This window comes from Eriocheir sinensis, chromosome 14 (genome assembly GCF_024679095.1).
Source record: "Eriocheir sinensis breed Jianghai 21 chromosome 14, ASM2467909v1, whole genome shotgun sequence".
In the NCBI taxonomy this organism is placed as follows: Eukaryota; Metazoa; Arthropoda; class Malacostraca; order Decapoda; family Varunidae; genus Eriocheir; species Eriocheir sinensis.
Genome location: NC_066522.1, coordinates 10,785,253 through 10,805,252, shown reverse-complemented (window position 1 = coordinate 10,805,252; position 20,000 = coordinate 10,785,253). Strand labels below are relative to the sequence as shown.

At 44.5% G+C, this 20,000-nt stretch overlaps 1 protein-coding gene across 4 annotated transcripts in view; it reads left to right on the top strand.

The window, feature by feature from the left end:
* Positions 1-20,000, top strand: part of LOC126998432 (FERM domain-containing protein 6-like) — a 91,427-nt gene that overhangs the window by 24,120 nt on the left and 47,307 nt on the right. For 3 of the 4 annotated variants that reach the window (XM_050860109.1, XM_050860111.1, XM_050860112.1), the window contains exon 2: positions 19,295-19,421. The exons of the other annotated variant lie outside the window; for it this stretch is intronic. In XM_050860109.1, the coding sequence (XP_050716066.1) occupies positions 19,320-19,421 (102 nt within the window). In that variant the 5' untranslated portion in view covers positions 19,295-19,319. The remainder of the gene's footprint in view (positions 1-19,294; positions 19,422-20,000) is intronic. 4 annotated transcript variants of the gene reach the window in all.

The following is a 20,000-nucleotide window of genomic DNA, read 5'->3' as shown; positions in this document are numbered from 1 at the left end:
GAAAATGCGCCGATGTACTGCTGATGTTGGGGGTGATCCTGTGTGTGTGTGTGTGTGTGTGTGTGTGTGTGTGTGTGTGTGTGTGTGTGTGTGTGTGTGTGTGTGTGTTTATTTCTTTGCTGCTTATAATTATTTCTTCTTTTCCTCGTCTCCTTTTCTTCCTCTCGTGTCTCTTCTTTTCTTTTCTTTTTCTATTCATTTTTGTTGCACTTGTTTTTGTTCATACTACTGCTGAGGTGGTGGTGGTCCTGTGTGTGTGTGTGTGTGTGTGTGTGTGTGTGTGTGTGTGTGTGTGTTTCATTGTGCTGTTTTTTTTCTGGTTATCATTGTTCTTTTCCGTTTCCTCGTCTTCTTTTTTACCCTCTCATTTATTTTTTTTATTTTTTTGTGATGATCCTTTTTTCTTCCTGTTTCAATATGCTTTTTTTTTTTTAGCTTTCTTTGCTGCTTGTTATTTTTATTTCTTCTTTTCCACGTTTCCTTTTCTCCCTCTCCTTCTCATGTCTATTCTTTCTTTTTTTCTTCCTCTTCATTTTTGTTGAGGTTATTTTTGTTCCTGTTCATAATCGTCTTTATTTTCTTTCTCTGCTGTTTCGTTTTCCTTCTCCTCTCCCGCCTCCTTTTCCTCTAACTAACTCGTATTGTATTTAAAGCTCCATGTTATTATTGTTTTATTTTAAGTAGTTTTATTTTGTGTAATAGTGAGTGTTGTGTTTCTTCAGTCTCTCTCTCTCTCACACACACACACACACACACACACACACACACACACACACACACACACACACACACACACACACACACACTTAAGTCTTGAGAGGGTTGAATATCGTGAAAAGAGAGCGAGAGAGAAAAAAAAAGTAAAAAGATACATGAAATATTGAATTCCTTTAATAACACTCTATTACATTATACGCCATACACACCACCACTACCACCACCACCACCACCACCACCACCAACGACAACAACAACAACAACTACTATTACTTAAAAAAAAAAAAAAAAAAAGAAATCTTGCAAAATCTTTCTGCGCTGCGAATTTTGGGCATCTTTTCCTGCATCGCTCAAGTAGCAACCTTCTCTTCTTCCTCCTCTTCCTCCTCCTCCTCTTCCTCCTCCTCCTCCTCTTCCTCCTCCTCCTCTTCCTCCTCCTTCTCTTCCTCCTTTCCGTTGTTTCTTCCTCGTTCTCCTTGACCCTCCGTCTTAACGCCCATCCCTGTGTCTGCTGGAAGAACCCCACTGTCAGATACATAGACACAGGTAGATAAATGGATAGGTGATAGCTAGCTTGATAGATGGATGGATGAGTAGAAATAGATAAAAAATGCGCAAAACCCAGGTCTGCTGTATTCGTAATGTATTCACCAGTGACGCACGGAGGCTGCATTAGCGACGATTGGTTCCATGATAATCAATAAATAACGGCATCAGGTGTTCAGCATTTATGGAATTCAGATACAACTTTGAACAGCGCGTCAAGGCTAAACTAACTAGGTGAAAAGAGTAATCAGGTAGAGGCTTGATCCTCGTTTACCGTGGTATAGAGTACGCATCCAGTACCCTGTCACCTTACTGCACCCACACCTCACTACCACCTTGACCATCTTACTCTGGTACTAGTCGTAAAGGAATCTGGTAAGGCCTTTGTCTGACACATGTCAAGAAAAAAAGACACTCAGATCAATAAATAACTCAATAAATCTTATTTCCTGTTTCTGGGTTTCGGTGCACCGCAAGGCTTGTCCACCGTCCCCAGCCCTGCATCGTCATGTCTGCATAGAAAAGAGCAAAAACATCGGGGTCGCGTTTTGACAGAGCATAGTGCCCGTCTGTCTTCGTAGGGCGTAGGACGTTCTCCCGTGCCAGGTATTTGCAAACCAACACCTGTGCGCATGCGTGGCCTAGCTCGCCGCGGCTCCTTCATGCATAACGCATTAAGCAATACAAGGCTGAAGTGCTTGATATATTTCCCGATACACTCAGCGTCAACACGATCACGCTCTGTGACATGGGTGAAAATGACCCTACCTTGTTTATGGGCTCTGCACTGCACGACACACTGACCCAGCCAATGATATGTTAAAGTGTCACCTGTAACAACCCACACTGTCTTGGCCGTGCATGTGCAGTTGTTTTGAGGAGCCAGAAGGTACATAACTTTATTAAAAATACTACTATAAGAGGTCGCGTTTTGGCACCACAGCGCCCGCCAGCCGTCACTTCCTCCACCTCGTCTTGCCTATACGGAAAAGAACGAAGCCAGCAAGAGGTCGCGCGCTCAGGGGAGGGAGTAACTAGTACGGCACCTTGAGGGAGAACGCACCAACGCTCTTGAGAATGTTGGGGTGAAGGACATCGGCGAGGCGGGGAAAGGTTACACAGGCGGCGGCGTTGGCTTTCTTATCTCGGAACATCCCGCATACACCGCCGTCACCGTGTGTTGTGCTGTTTGTTTATAGCTTGCACCTCGTAGAGTGTGTTGAAGATGTAGTGCATATACGAAATTAAGTTAGTCTTCGCTCTTTTTGCTTGCTTGCTTGTGTGTATACAGTGGAGACGAATCTGATGTTAATGTGTCTCTCTCTCTCTCTCTCTCTCTCTCTCTCTCTCTCTCTCTCTCTCTCTCTCTCTCTCTCTCTCTCTCTCTCTCTCTCTCTCTCTCTCATTTTTCCTCTTCCTTTCTTCTCCCTCCGTTTTTTCCTTCATTCATTCCTCTGTTACTTGTTTCCTTCTTCTAATTAACTCTCTCTCTCTCTCTCTCTCTCTCTCTCTCTCTCTCTCTCTCTCTCTCTCTCTCTCTCTCTCTCTCTCTCTCTCTCTCTCTCTCTCTCAAATTTACATAGCACCGTCCATCTGTCTGGTCGCTGGTCTCGTGGGGGGGATCGAACAGAGTACATACATGAGTGACCGGGAAGACGCTTAGGTCCATATTTTTAAACACATCAGACTCCCTCCCATTACGACTGTTTTCCAAGGCCACGGAGAAGATTAACTGGGTTTTCATGAGTGTTTTTTCCCGTTCATGGCGCTGAAATCATCATCTAAAATCATCAGGGGATCACAAATACTGTCCCATGAATATCACAAGAACTTCAACGAGAGGCTTTTCAAAGAGGCGAACTGAGGTGCCGATGTTTAATTAAAGAGACGAGGGCTTTAAGTGTGTGTGTGTGTGTGTGTGTGTGTGTGTGTGTGTGTGTGTGTGTGTAAGATAATTAAAGACATCATACCACAGCTCATCGGAAACAGGCGCCTCTACTTCCACAGTGAGCGATAATGAACGTAACGCACAAACATACTTACATATTTTAGAGCGTTAAGACGAATGTTCACTTGTTTTCTTTTTTTTTAACTTCCCAATAACGTATTTAGCATAAGGGAGTGAAGCTTTATGATTTAGTAAGATTTTGAATTATGTTTTTTTTTTTATGTATATATTTTATTTGTGAGGGGCTGTTTGAAGATTGAAGGAATATGTGTGTGTGTGTGTGTGTGTGTGTGTGTGTGTGTGTGTGTGTGTGTTGAGAACGTTTATTATAATTTGTTACGCTTGGTCTGTTACTATTATTATTGTTGTTATTGTTGTTGCTGTTGCTTTTGTTGTTGTTGCCGTCCACTTTCTCTTATTTATCTTTTTTTTTCTTGTGTGTGTGTGTGTGTGTGTGTGTGTGTGTGTGTGTGTGTGTGTGTGTGTGTGTGTGTATCCTGTCAATCCATTCATATCTTGTTTTTTATGCTATTTTTATCTGAGAGAGAGAGAGAGAGAAGCTACACAATGCCGCCCTTCTGACCTTTCTCCTCTTTCTGAATTTGGCAAAGAGAACCCCGCGACCTTCACTAACTCTTTTGACCAGATTTCTCCCCCTCCCCCCCACCCCTCACGTACCCGCCCCGCCCCTCCTCCACCCCTCTTCCTCCTCCTCCTTCTCCTTTTCCTCTTCCAGTATCGCGCAGACAACCTTCCATAAAACTGTTCTCTATGTTTATTATCTTTTCTTATTGGCATTTGACCTCCTGTTCCTCCCTTTTCTTTCTTTAACCCCTTTTTTTCCCTCCTCCTCCTCCTCCTCCTCTCTCCGCCACGCCAGGTAAGGTATTTCCGGTATGTCCTTTTCTAAATTATGGCAGGTGGAATTCCCTTATATTCCCCATCTTCCCTTATACCAAGACCAGAGCTGCGAAGGGATTAGTAGTTCCGCATTCTCTCTCTCTCTCTCTCTCTCTCTCTCTCTCTCTCTCTCTCTCTCTCGCTCTCGCTCTCGCTCTCGCTCTTTCTCTCTCTTTGCCTACCACGGTCTGCCCTTTCCAGGTTCCCAAAGTCGCCTCGCTGCATGATAGAATTCCTGCACGTTTTCGCACTCTTGTCTGTCTGATGCAAGAGGTGACCAGATGCAACTTCTCTCCGGCTACGCGTATTCTTAGCGGCTCTTGCTGACGTTTGTGTGCAGCGCTGAGGCGAGGCTAAAAGGGCCATATTATTTACCATTCCGGCGCCCAAACACACACATTAACAAGGCTTTCGTATAGTTGTTGTGAGCATTTCCATGGATAGCTGTATGACCCTGGTGGTAGTTTGACCCTTCTTCTTCACTCTGAATCAACGGAAAACTATCATCAGAACCCAATTGATCTCCTCTTTGGCCTTTGAAAATAGTTGGAATGAGAAATGGAAGTGCCTGAAAATACCGACCTGACGCACACTCACATTTGATAGAGCTTTTGGAAGGGTTGTTGTGTTAGTATTTCCATGAGGCTGTAGTGATAGCACGACAATATAAGGCTTCTGCAGCAACACTCATGGGAACTCGACTAAGCTCCTCTATGGCCTTTGCATATACCTGTTTGTCGTTGGAGCCGAATGCGTCAGAGAATACGAGCTGCTCTCTATCCATCCATCCATCTTCATTTTCTAGGGCGTTCTTCATCCCACTCTCTACCTCTGTGGCCTTCATCTTAAACGCTATCAGAGAGGAGATGAAGAAAGTGTTGTTAAGTTATTGGGGACATACTTGGGCTGCTCTAACACCCCTACTGTCCACTCTACCTCCCTGGCCTTCATCTTAAACGCTATAAAAAATGATGTGAAGAAAGTATGCGAAAGTTGCTGTGTACACTTTGGGACTACTCGTAACATTGTATTTCTTTCTTTTGGGGTTGGGTCATCATCACCATTATCATCATTTTCGTCGTTATCGTCACCAGCACCCACACGTCATCACAGCCATCGTCACAATCCAGCCCAGTTTCCCACGCACTAGGCAGGAGGCGGCGGCAGGGGTGAAGGGTCAGGCGAGGAATGAAGGAACAGGAAAACATTGGGAGTCAGAGGAAGAAAGGGAGCCTGCCTAACCCCAGTGAGCCGAGACAGGCCACCTCGGCGCGGCCCTTTTTTTTTATCAAGGGTATAATATAGCAAGAAGAGGAAGTGGGTTAGTGGTAGAGGTAGCTACAGGTAGAGGGGGAGAGGGAAAGACTAGGAGTGCACAGTTGTATGGTGTAGGTTGGTAAATGGTTCTAATGTAGTTATTGTTTATTTTTACTCACTTTTTATAATCAAGGGTATAGGAGAGGTAGTAAGTTAGTGGTAAAGGTAATCACAGGTGGGGGAGAAGGGAAGACTGTAGGAGTGCACAGTTGTATGGCGTAGCTTCGTAAATGGTTCTGATGTAGTTATTGTTTATTACTATTCCTTCTCTTTCAGTCAGTGGTATATATAGTAAGAAGAGGAAGTGATTTAGTGGTGAAGGTACAGGTGGGGGAGAAGGAAAGACTGTAGGAGTGCACAGTTGTATGGTGTAGCTTCGTTAATGGTTCTGTTGTGTCTTGCATGGAAAACCTGACCATTGTGGAGTGTGGAAGGTTAAATAGTTTGGTTGTGTCTTGCATGGAAAACCTGACTATTGTGGAATGTGGAAGATTAAATAGTTTGGTTGTGTCTTGCATGGAAAACCTGACTATTGTGGAATGTGGAAGATTAAATAGTTTGGTTGTGTCTTGCATGGAAAACCTGACCATTGTGGAGTGTGGAAGATTAAATAGTTTGGTTGTGTCTTGCATGGAAAACCTGACTATTGTGGAATGTGGAAGATTAAATAGTTTGGTTGTGTCTTGCATGGAAAACCTGACCATTGTGGAGTGTGGAAGATTGAATAGTTTGGTTGTGTCTTGCATGGAAAACCTGACCATTGTGGAGTGTGGAAGATTAAATAGTTTGGTTGTGTCTTGCATGGAAAACCTGACCATTGTGGAGTGTGGAAGGTTAAATAGTTTGGTTGTGTCTGATGTAGTTATTGTGTATCGGGTACCTTATTTGTGTACCCACGGCGTGCTGGGGGAGTGTGTGCTTGATCCGTATGTGTTTAGAGTCACTCCTCGCCTCCCTTCCCCTTCCCCCGTCCTTCCCCACCACCCCGGAACATGATGACCTCAAAAGTATATACGCATGGAATGATATCTCGGTAAACTGTGGTAATAATGAAAATAATGACAGTAATAGTAGTGAGAAGAGAAGGATGAGGAGGATGTTATTTGGTTAAGTTGGACAGAATTGCTATAATATTTTTTTTTCCTGTGATCACCAGAATATATGTTTGTGTGTGTGTGGGCGGGGGAGGTTGTGTGTTCGTTTGTTTGTTTGTGTGTGTGTGTGTGTGTGTAACTTTTTTTTTTCTCTGGTGGTTTGATGAATTTATTAAGGACTGAATTTTCTGATTGTTACTTTTCCTTTTAACTTTTCATCTCTCCTTCCTCCTTCTCTCTCTCTCTCTCTCTCTCTCTCTCTCTCTCTCTCTCTCTCTCTCTCTCTCTCTCTCTCTCTCTCTCTCTCTCTCTCTCTCTCAGAATAAGAAAGAAAGAAAGAAAGGAATGAAGAAAAGGAAGAAAGAGGGAAATAAAAGAGGCGAATAATGAATGAATGAATGGAAAGAAGGAAGGAAAGAAAGACAAACAAACAAACAAAGAAAAACAAGACGAAAAGAAAGAATGATACTGCTCTCTCTCTCTCTCTCTCTCTCTCTCTCTCTCTCTCTCTCTCTCTCTCTCTCTCTCTCTCTCTCTCTCTCTCTCTCTCTCTCTCTCTCTCTTTAAGGTATGGTGTCAAGGATAGTGACGTGGCCTTTGCTCTCAGATTTGTTCCTCGGGAGGGGAAAAAAATAGAGTACCCAAGATTTATGAAGGAAGAGGAAGAGGAGGGAAAAAAAGAGGGTCTGAGAAACTCGCTCCAGAATGTAAACTTGGAACGGAAAAGAAATACAGGTCGAGGAGTTTAATTCTTTTCTTTTTGCCTTTTACTCTTGCTTTCCTTCCTTTCCTTTCCTTTACTTTGTTTTCTTCTTTCTGTTCATTCATTTTTCCTTCTTTCCTTCTTTTCGTTTATTTTATTTTCTTCTCTCTGTTCATTGATCTTTCTTTCTTTCCTTCCTTTCCTTTCATTTCTTCTTTCTGTTTATTCATTTTTCTTTCTTTACTTCCTTTCCTTTCTTTTCTATTCTTCCTGTTCATTAATTTTTCTTTCCTTCTTTCTCTCTTTTTATCATTTGTTTCTTTCTGTGTTCTTTTCCTAATTTCTCTCATCCTTCATTTGTTTTAAAGTCTTTCATCATCTCTAACATCCTTTCTGCGTTAATTTCTTTCAATCTTTCTTTCTTGCTTTCTTTCTTTCCTTCTTTTCTTTCTATCTTTCTTCCTCTGTTTCATCGTTCCTTAATTCCTTTCTTTCGTCCTTCCTTCCTACCATCCTTCCTTCTCTTCCTTCCTTCCTTTTTTCATTCTTTTTTTTTTATGATACCGTGTTGGTCAAAGTGGGTTTCGATCATGTTATAGGATCTTCTCTTGAATTACCTTACCCTTATATATTCCATTCTTGTTGGCGTTTCATTATTATTATTATTATTATTATTATTATTGTTGTTGTTGTTGTTGTTGTTGTTGTTGATTGTTGTTGTTGTTGTTGTCTATAATAGTTTTGTCTTGCCACCACAACCTCCATTCCACCACTACCACCACCACCACCACCATCCCACCATCACCACCACTACCATCACTATCATCACCTCCCACCATCACCTCTCCCTTCAATCCCCCTACACCACCACCACTACCACCACCCCGCACCTTCCTCCCCTTCCACCCCCCGTAGCGCCCCTCACGTGCTTCTCCCCCCCCCTCCCCTCCCCTCACCCCAGCCCCCTTTGGGTCAACCCTTTCACCACTCACGTGCCCCTCTCTCTCTCTCTCTCTCTCTCTCTCTCTCTCTCTCTCTCTCTCTCTCTCTCTCTCTCTCTCTCTCTCCTCTTCCTCCCTCCATTGTGTGCGTGCCTTTACTCAGCCCTTTTATCCCTTTGTTGTTTTTATTTATTAGGTCTGTTTTATTGTACGTGTTCGGCCGTCCGTGTTGTTGTTGTTCGTGTTCTTTTCTCGTCCTTTATTTGAACCCAATTCTGACGTTTGGTGCCTCGTTGTTGACTGTATAGAAGGATGGTGATGATGTTTTTGTTGATGTTGTTGTTCTTGTGTTGTGCCGTTTTATTTAAGTCTGTCTTTCTCTCTCTCTCTCTCTCTCTCTCTCTCTCTCTCTCTCTCTCTCTCTCTCTCTCTCTCTCTCTCTCTCTCTCTCTCTCTCTCTCTCTCTCTCTCTGTTGCTGTATTTACTTAACGTTTTTTTTATATTTTTTATCTGTTGTCTGTGTTTGTTTGTTTACTGTTTTTTTAACGTTTTTTTTGCACATCCACTATGCCGTTAAGTCGTTCCCTGTGTTATTTTTTTTTTTTTACTTATTTTTATCTCTGTTCGTGTTTTGTTTGTTTGTTTGTTTGTTTACCTTGATTGTTGGACGTTTGGCGCCTCGTGACTAGCAGATGTTTTTTTGTTTGTTTGTTCTAATATGTCGTTTTAAGCCGCCCCTCTTTATTGATTGATTGATTTGTTTACTTATTTCTATGTATATTGTATGTGTTTGTTTGTTTATTTATTTTTTGTTCATTTAGTATGTGTGTGTGTGACGTGTGTGTGTGTGTGTGTGTGTGTGTGTTTACTGACCGTAACTTTTTTTTTTGTTTGTTTGTTTACCTTGACGTGTTTTGTTTGTTCGTCTGTTTGTGTGTCGTTTTAAGCCGTCCCTCGTGTTGCTTTATTTACTTACCTGTATATGTCTGTTCGTGGGTTTTTATTTTTCGTTTTTTTTTTCATACTTTTTATTCTCTATTTACCTTGAGTTATTTGCTTTGTGTTTAGTGTCCACCTGTCCAGAAGCGAGCCACGCCCACCTCTCTCGGCGATCGCTGGGGAAAGGTTAGTCAAATCTCATCGGTCAAGGAGACACATGGAGGGGACATATCGCTGTACGAACGCGGGATAACGTCACCGGCAAATCGTTCCCGCCCGAGTGTGTGAGTGGAGGTTCGACGCCACTGACACCTGTTAAAGCCTACCTGAGTTGACAAGGTAGAATCACTTACCGTATATCTTGGAGCGTTAGGAGTCAACGTTGCCAGATTGTCGTACTCTGCCTCTAATGTTTGCCGATTTCCGACCCCAAAACTGCTTTCATCACCCAAATAACTGCCTTTATATATGATTATCGTTTAAATGGTTGATTATTGGTGTTTCTTGATAACAGTTATGGGCCAGAAACAAATGTATACGCGGCTCTGAGTACGATAACCTGGGAACCGTGTTAGGAGTTGGTTTTCGCTCAGTAAAGGGGCTATTACACTGGGCAAATTTTCCGTGGATCTTCAGTCAAACCACGATTTCCGCTGGCATTGTTCTCAGATTTCTGTGGTTTTCTGACGTATCCACGATCTTTCAAAGCTACGGAAGATTTCACCGAAGAACGACGGTATTACTCACCATCATCATCATCAGCAATAACAAGAAACAAATGAGAACCAGGCTAGCGGAAATCCTGGTTTGACTGAAGATCCACGGAAAATTTGCCCATTGTAATAGTCCCTTAAAACTATCACCAGGATCACAAAGCAGTCTATGAAGATCTCAGCAACTTCTACGAGAGGCTTTTCAAACGGGCGAACTGAGGCGTCGATACGTTTAGCAGTACGGCCTAATGCACCCGCCGCCTTGTTCTGTGCGCTGCGGCAAGGCGACGCAGCGTTTTATCAGGAGAGGTGTGTCGGGCTGGTGGGGTCGTACACCTGAGCTGCTCCACGTATTCCTGCTAATAATGAACTTGGGAACCCCCGTGAATACAGAGTCAACCTGAAGACGGAGGAGAAGAAGAAGAAGAAGAAGAAGAAGAAGAAGAAGAAGAAGAAGAAGAAGAAGAAGAAGAAGAAGAAGAAGAAGAAGAAGAAGAAGAAGTAGGAGGAGGAGGAAGAGAAGGAGGAACAATAACAATAATAATAATAATAATAATAATAATAATAATAATAATAATAATAATAATAATGATGATGATAAGAGGAAGCATAAAAATAATAAGTTGAAGAACGAGAAGAAAAATAAAAGACAAAAGTAAGAATAGGAAAAAAATAAAGAAAATGAATATAAGAAAGGAAGAAATGACAAGACGAGAATAATATGCAGGCCGCAAGACTGGCGTGCCTCGGACCCCTCCCTGCCCCCCACTGGCTGTCGGCGGGTAGACTGAGGCACCTCGTCAAGGGTTTTCCTCATAGTCCCCCCTCCTCCCTCCCTCGCTCTTTTCCTTCCCCGTTTCTCCTTTGCCTCCTCTCTTCATCTCTCCCTTGCATGCTCTTTTCCTCTCTCGTTCCTCAACCTCTTATCTCCCTCTCCTCCCTACTCCCATCCTGGCGCCTCCTTCCTCCCTTCATCGCTTCTCTCCTTTGCCTTCTTTCTTCATCTCCCCCGACCTCCCCCATCTCCAGCAGCGCCCGCCAGACAGCCCGCCCGACCCAGCAGGACTCCGCCGCGCGTCTGGCCTCGGCTACGAAGATGCTGTCCGCCACGTGCTCGCCGGGAGGGAAAGAAAGGGAGGGAGGGAGGGAGAGGTTAAAATCTATCACTCACTGGCGTTGTGGGTGAATACCTTTAAATACGTTCCCAGTTAGATGAGACTGATCAATGTGCGGTTTTATTATGCACTGAATTTTTACACTTCCTAACGCGTCTTTTATTTTATTTTTTAATTTTTTTGTTGACTTTTCTCGTACCACTTGACCTCAAACCGAACTTTTTTTCGAGCAAGTCGGAAATAGGTTTCGCATAACATGGCCTTGAAAGAAGAGGGCGTGCAGTCAAGCAGGGGGTGCAGCTTGAGTGGAGTGTTGCTGGTGAAGGGCCTCGACGGGACCGGCGCCGGCCACCCTATGCACACCCTTGCCCCAGACGTCGCCACCGCCGCCGCCTCCCGCCCCGTCAGCCTCCCGTCGCCACACTCATTCTCGCTACTCAAGTATTTTCGGGGCTCTTTCCTTCACTCGAATTACCGTGTTGGTGCGATGCCATGTGCTTCAGTCTGCCATTCGTAAAGTCTCGCCGTCACACATTGCACGTTCCTCAAGTTGTTTTAATTTTTGGTGTTCTTTCCTTCACTCGAATTACCGTGTTGGTGCGATGCTTTGTTGTGCGATAGAGATGCCATGTGCTTCAGTCTGCCATTCGTAAAGTCTCGCCGTCACACTTTGCACGTTCTTCAAGTATTTTCATTTTTTGCGGGTCTTTCCTTCATTCGAATTACTGTGTTGGTGGTTCTCCGCAGCGATGTCTTGTTATGCTTCAGTCTGCCATTCGCAAAACCTCGCCGTCTGCTCGCCGTCACACTTCCACCGTCCTCATGTCGTGTTTTTCTGTCTTTGTTCTTTGTGGTCTTCCCTTTGCCTCAGTATGCCGGCCATCCTCGCCATTTCCTCATGCCAGTCACCCTTTTGCTCCAGAAGTATTTCCGCTGCGATGTCTCTGTTCCCTTATTCCACGCCATACCTAAAGTTTCTGTTCCGTTTAATCATTCCAACCATGTCATATGTTTCCTGCACAGTTTTGGTTCTTCTTTTTTCATTCATGGTCAGTTTGGCTAGTATTAGCACCCTTATATTCTGATGGCGTCCGTTTGGTTTCATTAATGTTATACCTTCGAAACATTGTAGGGGACGGATGGAAGAAATTTAAATCAGCGGTTTGACTAGAGTGTTATTCAAACTCTTATGTTCAAATGTATATTATTTTAACTTTTCTCTTCTTAGCCTGTATTTTGTGTGTGTGTGAGTGCTTAGTCTTAACTCCCCTCTACCTGAAAAACAGAAATAACACTCCCTCTTTAGGCATATTTTGATTTAGTACTCTTAAATCTTCCCTACCGAAAAACAAAGAAACAAGCAAGCATACCCTTCACACATCACTTCCACATCATAACACATCCCGCTACTCACTTCTCACTCCCCGCAAACCGAAGAAAAAAACAACAACCCTTCATTAGGTATACTTTGGTTTAACATTTTAACCTTTCCCCACCCAAACAACAACACCACCACCACCACCACCAACATCAACAACAACATCATCATCATCATCATCATCATCATCAACAACAACAACGACAACAACAACAACAACAACATCATCATCTTCATACCATAAAAACACTTCGCCTCACTCACCCCTCAGGACAGTTAAGTGTATTCGCGCCACGGTCTTGCGTCTGACTAATCATGCAACTCGCGTACCGGCACTCGCCATTCGCTCTTGTGCTACACTTGTTGGCGCCTCGGTGAGTGGGCGGCGTGTTGTGTCTTCAGCCCCGCCGCCGCGCCACAACCAAGGAACCTCGAGGAGCGTCACCGGATTATCGTACTCACTGAGGGCCAGATTCTTAGGTCGGTATATCAAAACACTTTCGCTTCCCACACCAACCATTTCTAAAGTTCAAAGAGGGGATCAATTGAGTTCTCATGAGTGTTTCTTCAGGTTCACGGTACAGAGGAAGGGTCCACCTACCACCAGGGCCATAAAACTACCCCTGAAAATGCCCACTACTCCTACGAAAGCTTTGTCAAATATGTGTTTCTTCTGGTTCACCGTACAGAGGAAGGGTCCAACTACCACCAGGGCCATAAAACTACCCCTGAAAATGCCCACTACTCCTACGAAAGCTTTGTCAAATATGTGTTTCTTCTGGTTCACCGTACAGAGGAAGGGTCCAACTACCACCAGGGCCATAAAACTACCCCTGAAAATGCCCACTACTCCTACGAAAGCCTTGTCAAATATGTGTTTCTTCAGGTTCACCGTACAGAGGAAGGGTCCACCTACCACCAGGGCCATAAAACTACCCCTGAAAATGCCCACTACTCCTACGAAAGCTTTGTCAAATATGTGTTTCTTCAGGTTCACCGTACAGAGGAAGGGTCTAATTACCACCAGGGCCATAAAACTACCCCTGAAAATGCCCACTACTCCTACGAAAGCCTTGTCAAATATGTGTTTCTTCAGGTTCACAAACTACCCTGAAAATGCCCGCTACTCCTACGAAAGCCTTGTCAAATATGTGTTCTTGGGCGGCGAAATGTCTTTTAATATGACCCAAATTTAAACATTTCGGCGCCCAAGCACTCATATGTGGCACGGTTTTTGCTTTGGGAGTTTTAGGTAGTATTTCCAGGGGTAGTTTAATGACCCTGGTGGTAGTTTGACCCGTTTTCTGTACTCAGGGTCATATTCTTAAACATTGCCACGTCCAAGCACACATATTTGGCACCATTTTCATTTGGGGAGCTTTTGGCATTTCCGGGGTTAGTTAAAAGACCCTGGTGGTAGGTTGACCCTTCTTGTGTACACCAAGAACCTGAAAACACTTATTTGAACCCGATTATCGTACGCAGGGTCATATTTTTAAACATTTCGGGGCCCAAGCACACATATTTGGCACCGTTTTTGTTTTGGGAGTTTTAGGTATTTCGGGGGGTAGTTTAATGACCCTGGTGGTAGGTTGACCCTTTTTGTGTACACCATCAACCTAAAAACACTCATTAGAACCAAAATATCGTACGCAATGTCATATTTTTAAACATTTCGGGGCCCAAGCACACATATTTGGCACCGTTTTCGCTTTGGGAGTTTTAGGTACTTCGAGGGGTAGTTTAATGATTCTGGTGGTAGGTTGACCCTTCTTTTGTACACCAAGAATCTTAAAACACCCGATTATCGTACGCAGGGTCATATTTTTAAACATTTCGTCGTCCAAGCACACATATTTTGCACCCTTTTCGCTTTGGGAGCTTTTGGCATTTCCGGGGGTAGTTTAATGACCCTGGTGGTAGTTTGACCCTTCTTCTGTGTACCAAGAACCTAAAAACACTAATTACGACCCGATTGTGGTACTCAGGGTCATATACTTAAACATTTCGTAGCTCAAGCACACGCAGATTTGGCATGGTTTTCGTCTTGGAAGTTTTGGGCATTTCCGGGGGTAGTTTAGTGACCCTCGTGGTAGTATGACCCTTCTTCTGTGTACCAAGAATCTAAAAACACTCATTACGACCCGATTATGGTACTCAGAGTCATATTCTTAACCACACGCAGATTTGGCATGGTTTTCGTCTTGGAAGTTTTGGGCATTTCCGGAGGTAGTTACAAGACCCTGGTGGTAGTTTGACCCTTCTTCTGTGTACCAAGAACCTAAAAACACTCATTACGACCCGATTATGGTACTCAGAGTCATATTCTTAACCACACGCAGATTTGGCATGGTTTTCGTCTTGGAAGTTTTGGGCATTTCCGGGGGTAGTTTAATGACCCTGGTGGTAGTATGACCCTTCTTCTGTACCAACAACCTAAAAAAACACTCATTAGAACCCGACTGATCTCCTTTTTTGGCCTTTGGAAATGGTTGATGCGAGAGGCGGATGCGTCTGAAAATACCAACCCCACAGCATTGTATTTTCCGGTGTTTGTTTTCCTGTTTGTTATCGTTTTAAAGTCTAGCTCATGTAGACTCTTATTCGGCGCCACACGACCCTGCAGTTGCGGCGCCAAGATCAAACGCCCCAGTAATCAATCATTCCGGTGTCTGTCTCGGTACCTAACGCAAAAAACACCAATGATTGACGATTTTAACCATAACTATCAATGCGTAACGTTATCAGGTGCGTGCGACAGTTTTTGCTCCACTCCTCTGTACTTTATTCAGGAGCAGTATTAGCGGTCTTTTTTTCCATTTTTTGTTTCCTTTTTTTTCACTCCCTTGAACTGTCTCCTCTCTCTCTCTCTCTCTCTCTCTCTCTCTCTCTCTCTCTCTCTCTCTCTCTCTCTCTCTCTCTCTCTCTCTCTCTCTCTCTCTCTCTCTCTCTCTCTCTCTCTCTCTCTCTCTCTCTCTCTCTCTCTCTCTCTCTCTCTCTCTCTCTCTCTCTAAAAAAAAAAAAAAAAAAACTCTGAAACTGACCTCTCTTTTGGCCACTCATCTACATTCCTTCATTGGAGGGGTTCATAGCGGGCTTAATTATGTTTATTTATTTTTGCCCTTGAGTTGCTTCCTCTGCTGTAAAACAAAACACAACATGGTGAGGACGACAATCTGGTAACGCTGGTCTGATCGAGGGTTAAGCTGACCACGAACCTAAAAACACTCATTACGACCCGATTACGGTACTCAGGGTCATATTTTTTAACATTTCGTCGCTCAAGCACACGCAGATTTGGCATGGTTTTCGTCGTGGAAGTTTTGGGCATTTCCGGGGGTAGTTTAATAGATGCTTCCGCCCCTTACATCAACTATTTCCAAAGGTCTAAAAGGAGATCAGTCGGGTTCTAATAAGTTCTTTTTTTGGTTCATAGTACAGAAAAAGGGTCAGACTACCACCAGGGTCATAAAACTAGCCATGGAAATGCTAAAATCTCCTACGAATGCCTTGTTGAATTTGTGAGCCTGGGCGCTGAAATGTTTTTGAATATGACATCATAACACCCTCACACCGCCGGGCGCCTAATCCTAACTCTCCTTTTCTTCATCTATGCGTCCCTCTTTTCATCCCTCTATCCCTCTAACCACCCCTCTCACCCCTCTCCTTCTTCTCTCCCTCTCCCTCTCCTCTGTCAGTGTTTCCGTATGTGTGTGAGGTATGGAATCGTATGTCTCTTAAAAATCTATCTCAATTCTCTTTTCTTCATCTCCCCATCCTCCTCCTACGCCTCCTCACGGCTTAGCATCATTCACTGCGATTGTAGCAGGACAAAAACGCATCGGTCGCTCGGTCGTCTCATAAAGTCTCTACTAAAAACGGATCATGCAAGACCGATATTATCAAGGGTCATATTCTTTAACAGGTTTGACAAGGCTTTCGTAAGGGTTTTGGGCATTTCCACAGAGTAGTTTTGCGACAGAAACACACATATTTAACAAGGCTTTCGTAAGGAATTTGGGCATTTCCACAGAGTAGTTTTGCGACAGAAACACACATATTTGACAAGGTCAAATATGGGTTAACATACGCGCTTCCTCCTCAAAAGAGACGCTGCAACATCCCTCAGTAAGGTAGACCGAGGAATTGACATACAGAACAAGATAGACAGAAGGACATATTCACATAGAGAGGCAGACAGACAGACAGGCGGATAGAAAGACAGATAGACAGAAACACAGATAGACAGGCAGACAGATAGACAGGCTGACAGACGGATAGAAAGACAGACAGACGAATAGAAAGACAGATAGACAGGCAGACAGACGGATAGAAAGACAGATAGACAGACAGACGGATAGACAGGCACACAGACGGATACAAAGACAGATAGACAGACACACAGACAAACACAAGCAGGTGGACAGACAGATAGACAGTAGGGCAGACGCAGACAGACAGACGGAGGAACACACACACACACACACACACACACACACACACACACACACACACACACTATAAACACTAAACACGCCGTTCTTCATAGAGTGAGGAAAGAAGAAAAAAAATATCTACCATTCCCCCTCCGTCCTTTTCCTCCTCCCCCCCTCCTCCCCTCTCCCTTCCGCTTGCTCATCCTCACATCTTCCTCCTCTTCCCTCCTCCCCGCCCCCAGCAGCTAGCCATGCATCCACACCCACCCTCTCTCCACTTCCCCCACCCCTCCTCCACCTCCTCCCGTCATACGTAAGGAAGAAAAAAAATTGTTACCAACGATGCGATGAATTTCAGAATTGTGAAGTGTTTTCCTTCATAACTCCTTGATAGTCGTAATAAGCAGCATCCAGTCGATAAGTGATGCTTGGTAGTAAGTTGTAGCTCCTCTACTACAGTACTTTTGAAATTAGTGAAGATTTACCTCCCGAAAACAGGAAGCGCTGCTCAGATATCTTCGTTTACTGTTAAATTGTTCCGTGTCAAAATGTTACGATACTTTTATATATATATATATTTTTTTTTCCTATCTCTGTTTATTATTTTTTTTCTTTGGATGATGAACTTGGCAACACGAGCGGAGGGCGATGCGTTCTGGTAATAATCTGTCGGCGTCCGCGTTTCTTTCTGCCTCCGAGTCTGTTGATTGACTGTTTGTGTGTTTGTCTCTGTCTAAAGTCTCTCCGTCTGTCTGTGTCTCTGGCTGACTATGTTCGTGTGTGTGTGTGTGTGTGTGTGTGTGTGTGTGTGTGTGTGTGTGTTGGGCTAGATATTCTCTCTCTCTCTCTCTCTCTCTCTCTCTCTCTCTCTCTCTCTCTCTCTCTCTCTCTCTCTCTCTCTCTCTCTCTCTCTCTCTCTCTCTCTCTCTCTCTCTCTCTCTCTCTCTCTCTCTCTCTCTCTCTCTCATTTTTCCTTTTCCTTTCCTCTCACTCCATTCTTTCCTTCATTCATTCCTCTGTTATTTGTTTCCTTCCTCTAATTAACTCTCTCTCTCTCTCTCTCTCTCTCTCTCTCTCTCTCTCTCTCTCTCTCTCTCTCTCTCTCTCTCTCTCTCTCTCTCTCGCTCGCTCGGTCTCTCCTGTATATGGCCACGCAGTGCGCCTGGTCCTGCCCGCAATACGTGACTACACAGCTGACTGACTTCGGCTTGCGCTAAGAGACTGTTGGAATGCCGATAAAGATCACTGCGTTTCTGACCTCCTCCTCCTTCTCCCTTCCATCCTCCTTCTCTTCTTCCTCCTCCTCCTCTTCTTCTTCTTCCTCCGCATCTTCTTCCTCCTTCTCTGTCTCCTCTTGTTGCTGCCCATTCCCCCTCTTCTTTTCCTTTTCTTTCTTCGTCTTTTTTTTTTCCTTTTTCTTTTAGTTCTTGTTCGTTGCGCTTCTGACCTCCTCCTCTTCTTCCTCCCCAGCCTTCTCTTCTTCCTTCTCTTCCTCCCTCCTCCTCCTCCTCCTCCTCCTGTTTCTCCTCCTCCTCCTCTTCCTCTTCTTACTGGTCCTCATTTACCCTTCATCTGTTCTTTTCTCTCTTCCTTATTTCTTTCTCTTCTTGTATATATTTGTTCCAATTTTTTCTTCTTCCGTCTCCTGGTGTTTGTTGTTTTCTTTTGTCTTCCTCCTGTTCCTCCTCTTCCTGCACCTCTTGTTTTCCATCCTTATTCAGTACTCTTTATCTCATACATATTCCTGGTCATGGCTCCTATTCCTCTTTATCCTCTTTTCATTTCCCTATATTTATGTGCATGATCATCCATTTACCTTTTTTTTATAATGCTCGATTTTCTTTATTCAGTGTAGGTATTATTTTTTCTAGTCGTTGGCCCCGGCTTGTAGTGGCACGGGCGTATTTTTTTTTTACGTGGCACTGCTTCTAACTTTCGCGGCTCATGATTTTGCGCTTGAACGGAGTCTCGAAGGTTAAAGTTTGTTGTCTGCAGCGGGCTTGGGACTCAGCATACACCTCATAACACTGACTACTCTGTAGGCCCGGGTATTGTTTCTGCTGTGATAAGGACGTTCGTGGTGTGTATGATTGTTAGTGTACTTTTTTGTGGGACTCGGGTATTGCAACACACACACACACACACGAAAGCGTTTCTCTAACAGGTGACTAGTTTTCACCAAGACAATTACCGAGTCCCAAGAAAGGATGAGAAAATTACTAGGGTGTATCTCTCTCTCTCTCTCTCTCTCTCTCTCTCTCTCTCTCTCTCTCTCTCTCTCTCTCTCTCTCTCTCTCTCTCTCTCTCTCTCTCTCTCTCTCTCTCTCTCTCTCTCTCTCTCTCCCCCCCCCCCCCCCTTCCGCCGTGCCCTCGCCGCTGCCGTCTCCTCGGGGTTGGTGTGGTGGGACGCGGGGCTTCGGGCGAGTGACGGAAGTTAACATTAAGACTGTCTGACATAACTGGCACTCAAGTGATGGAAGGAAATTAGCTTTCAGATATAATCGCTCCTCACCTGGATTGGCACTGACGCTCTCCTCCCCCCGCAGGCCGTGAGCATGGGCAGGTAGCAGTATGGTCTCAGGGATTGTGGTGGGTGGCGGCACGGTCTCTCCTCACCACAAGTATGTGGCGGTCACCCTCCTCACTGACGAGACACTCACTTTCGCTGCTGAGGTGAGTCCCCGTGGGGGGCCTACCAGGCCCCTCTCGCCTTCCTTGGGGGCCCCGTGGAGGAGGTCCCTGGGCCCCACCCCGCAGGGCCCCGCCCACAGCACTATTCCTCACCCTTGTCACGTACCACCTGTCTGTCCACCGGACCCACTACCTGTTGCTTCCTTGGACCTGTTAGTTTACTGGACCATCACCTGTTACTTTACCTCCCCAACACCTGCTGCTCGACTGAATTTGGTAGTTCACTAGACCAGCATCAGGTTACTGCATTTCACAGATTACTGAGTCCACCTCATGCTAGCTGGCTGAAACGCCTCTTTAGGTGACTCCCCGGCTTACTCAACAAACACTCGCCGGTGCACGGGACCACCACATGCTACAAGACTTGAATTTCATTGTTTACCGGACCAGCTCACTTCGCTGGATACAGTCGCTCTCAACAGTTAATTTTATGTGCTACTCTCTCCCTCAGCTGGCGATTAACTTGTATGATGTAACATGTTTCTTATTGTATGGAACAGTGATGGTAGCGTAGTGGATTCTGAGCTAAAATGTAGTAAATAAGGAGGAGCGAACTGAAGG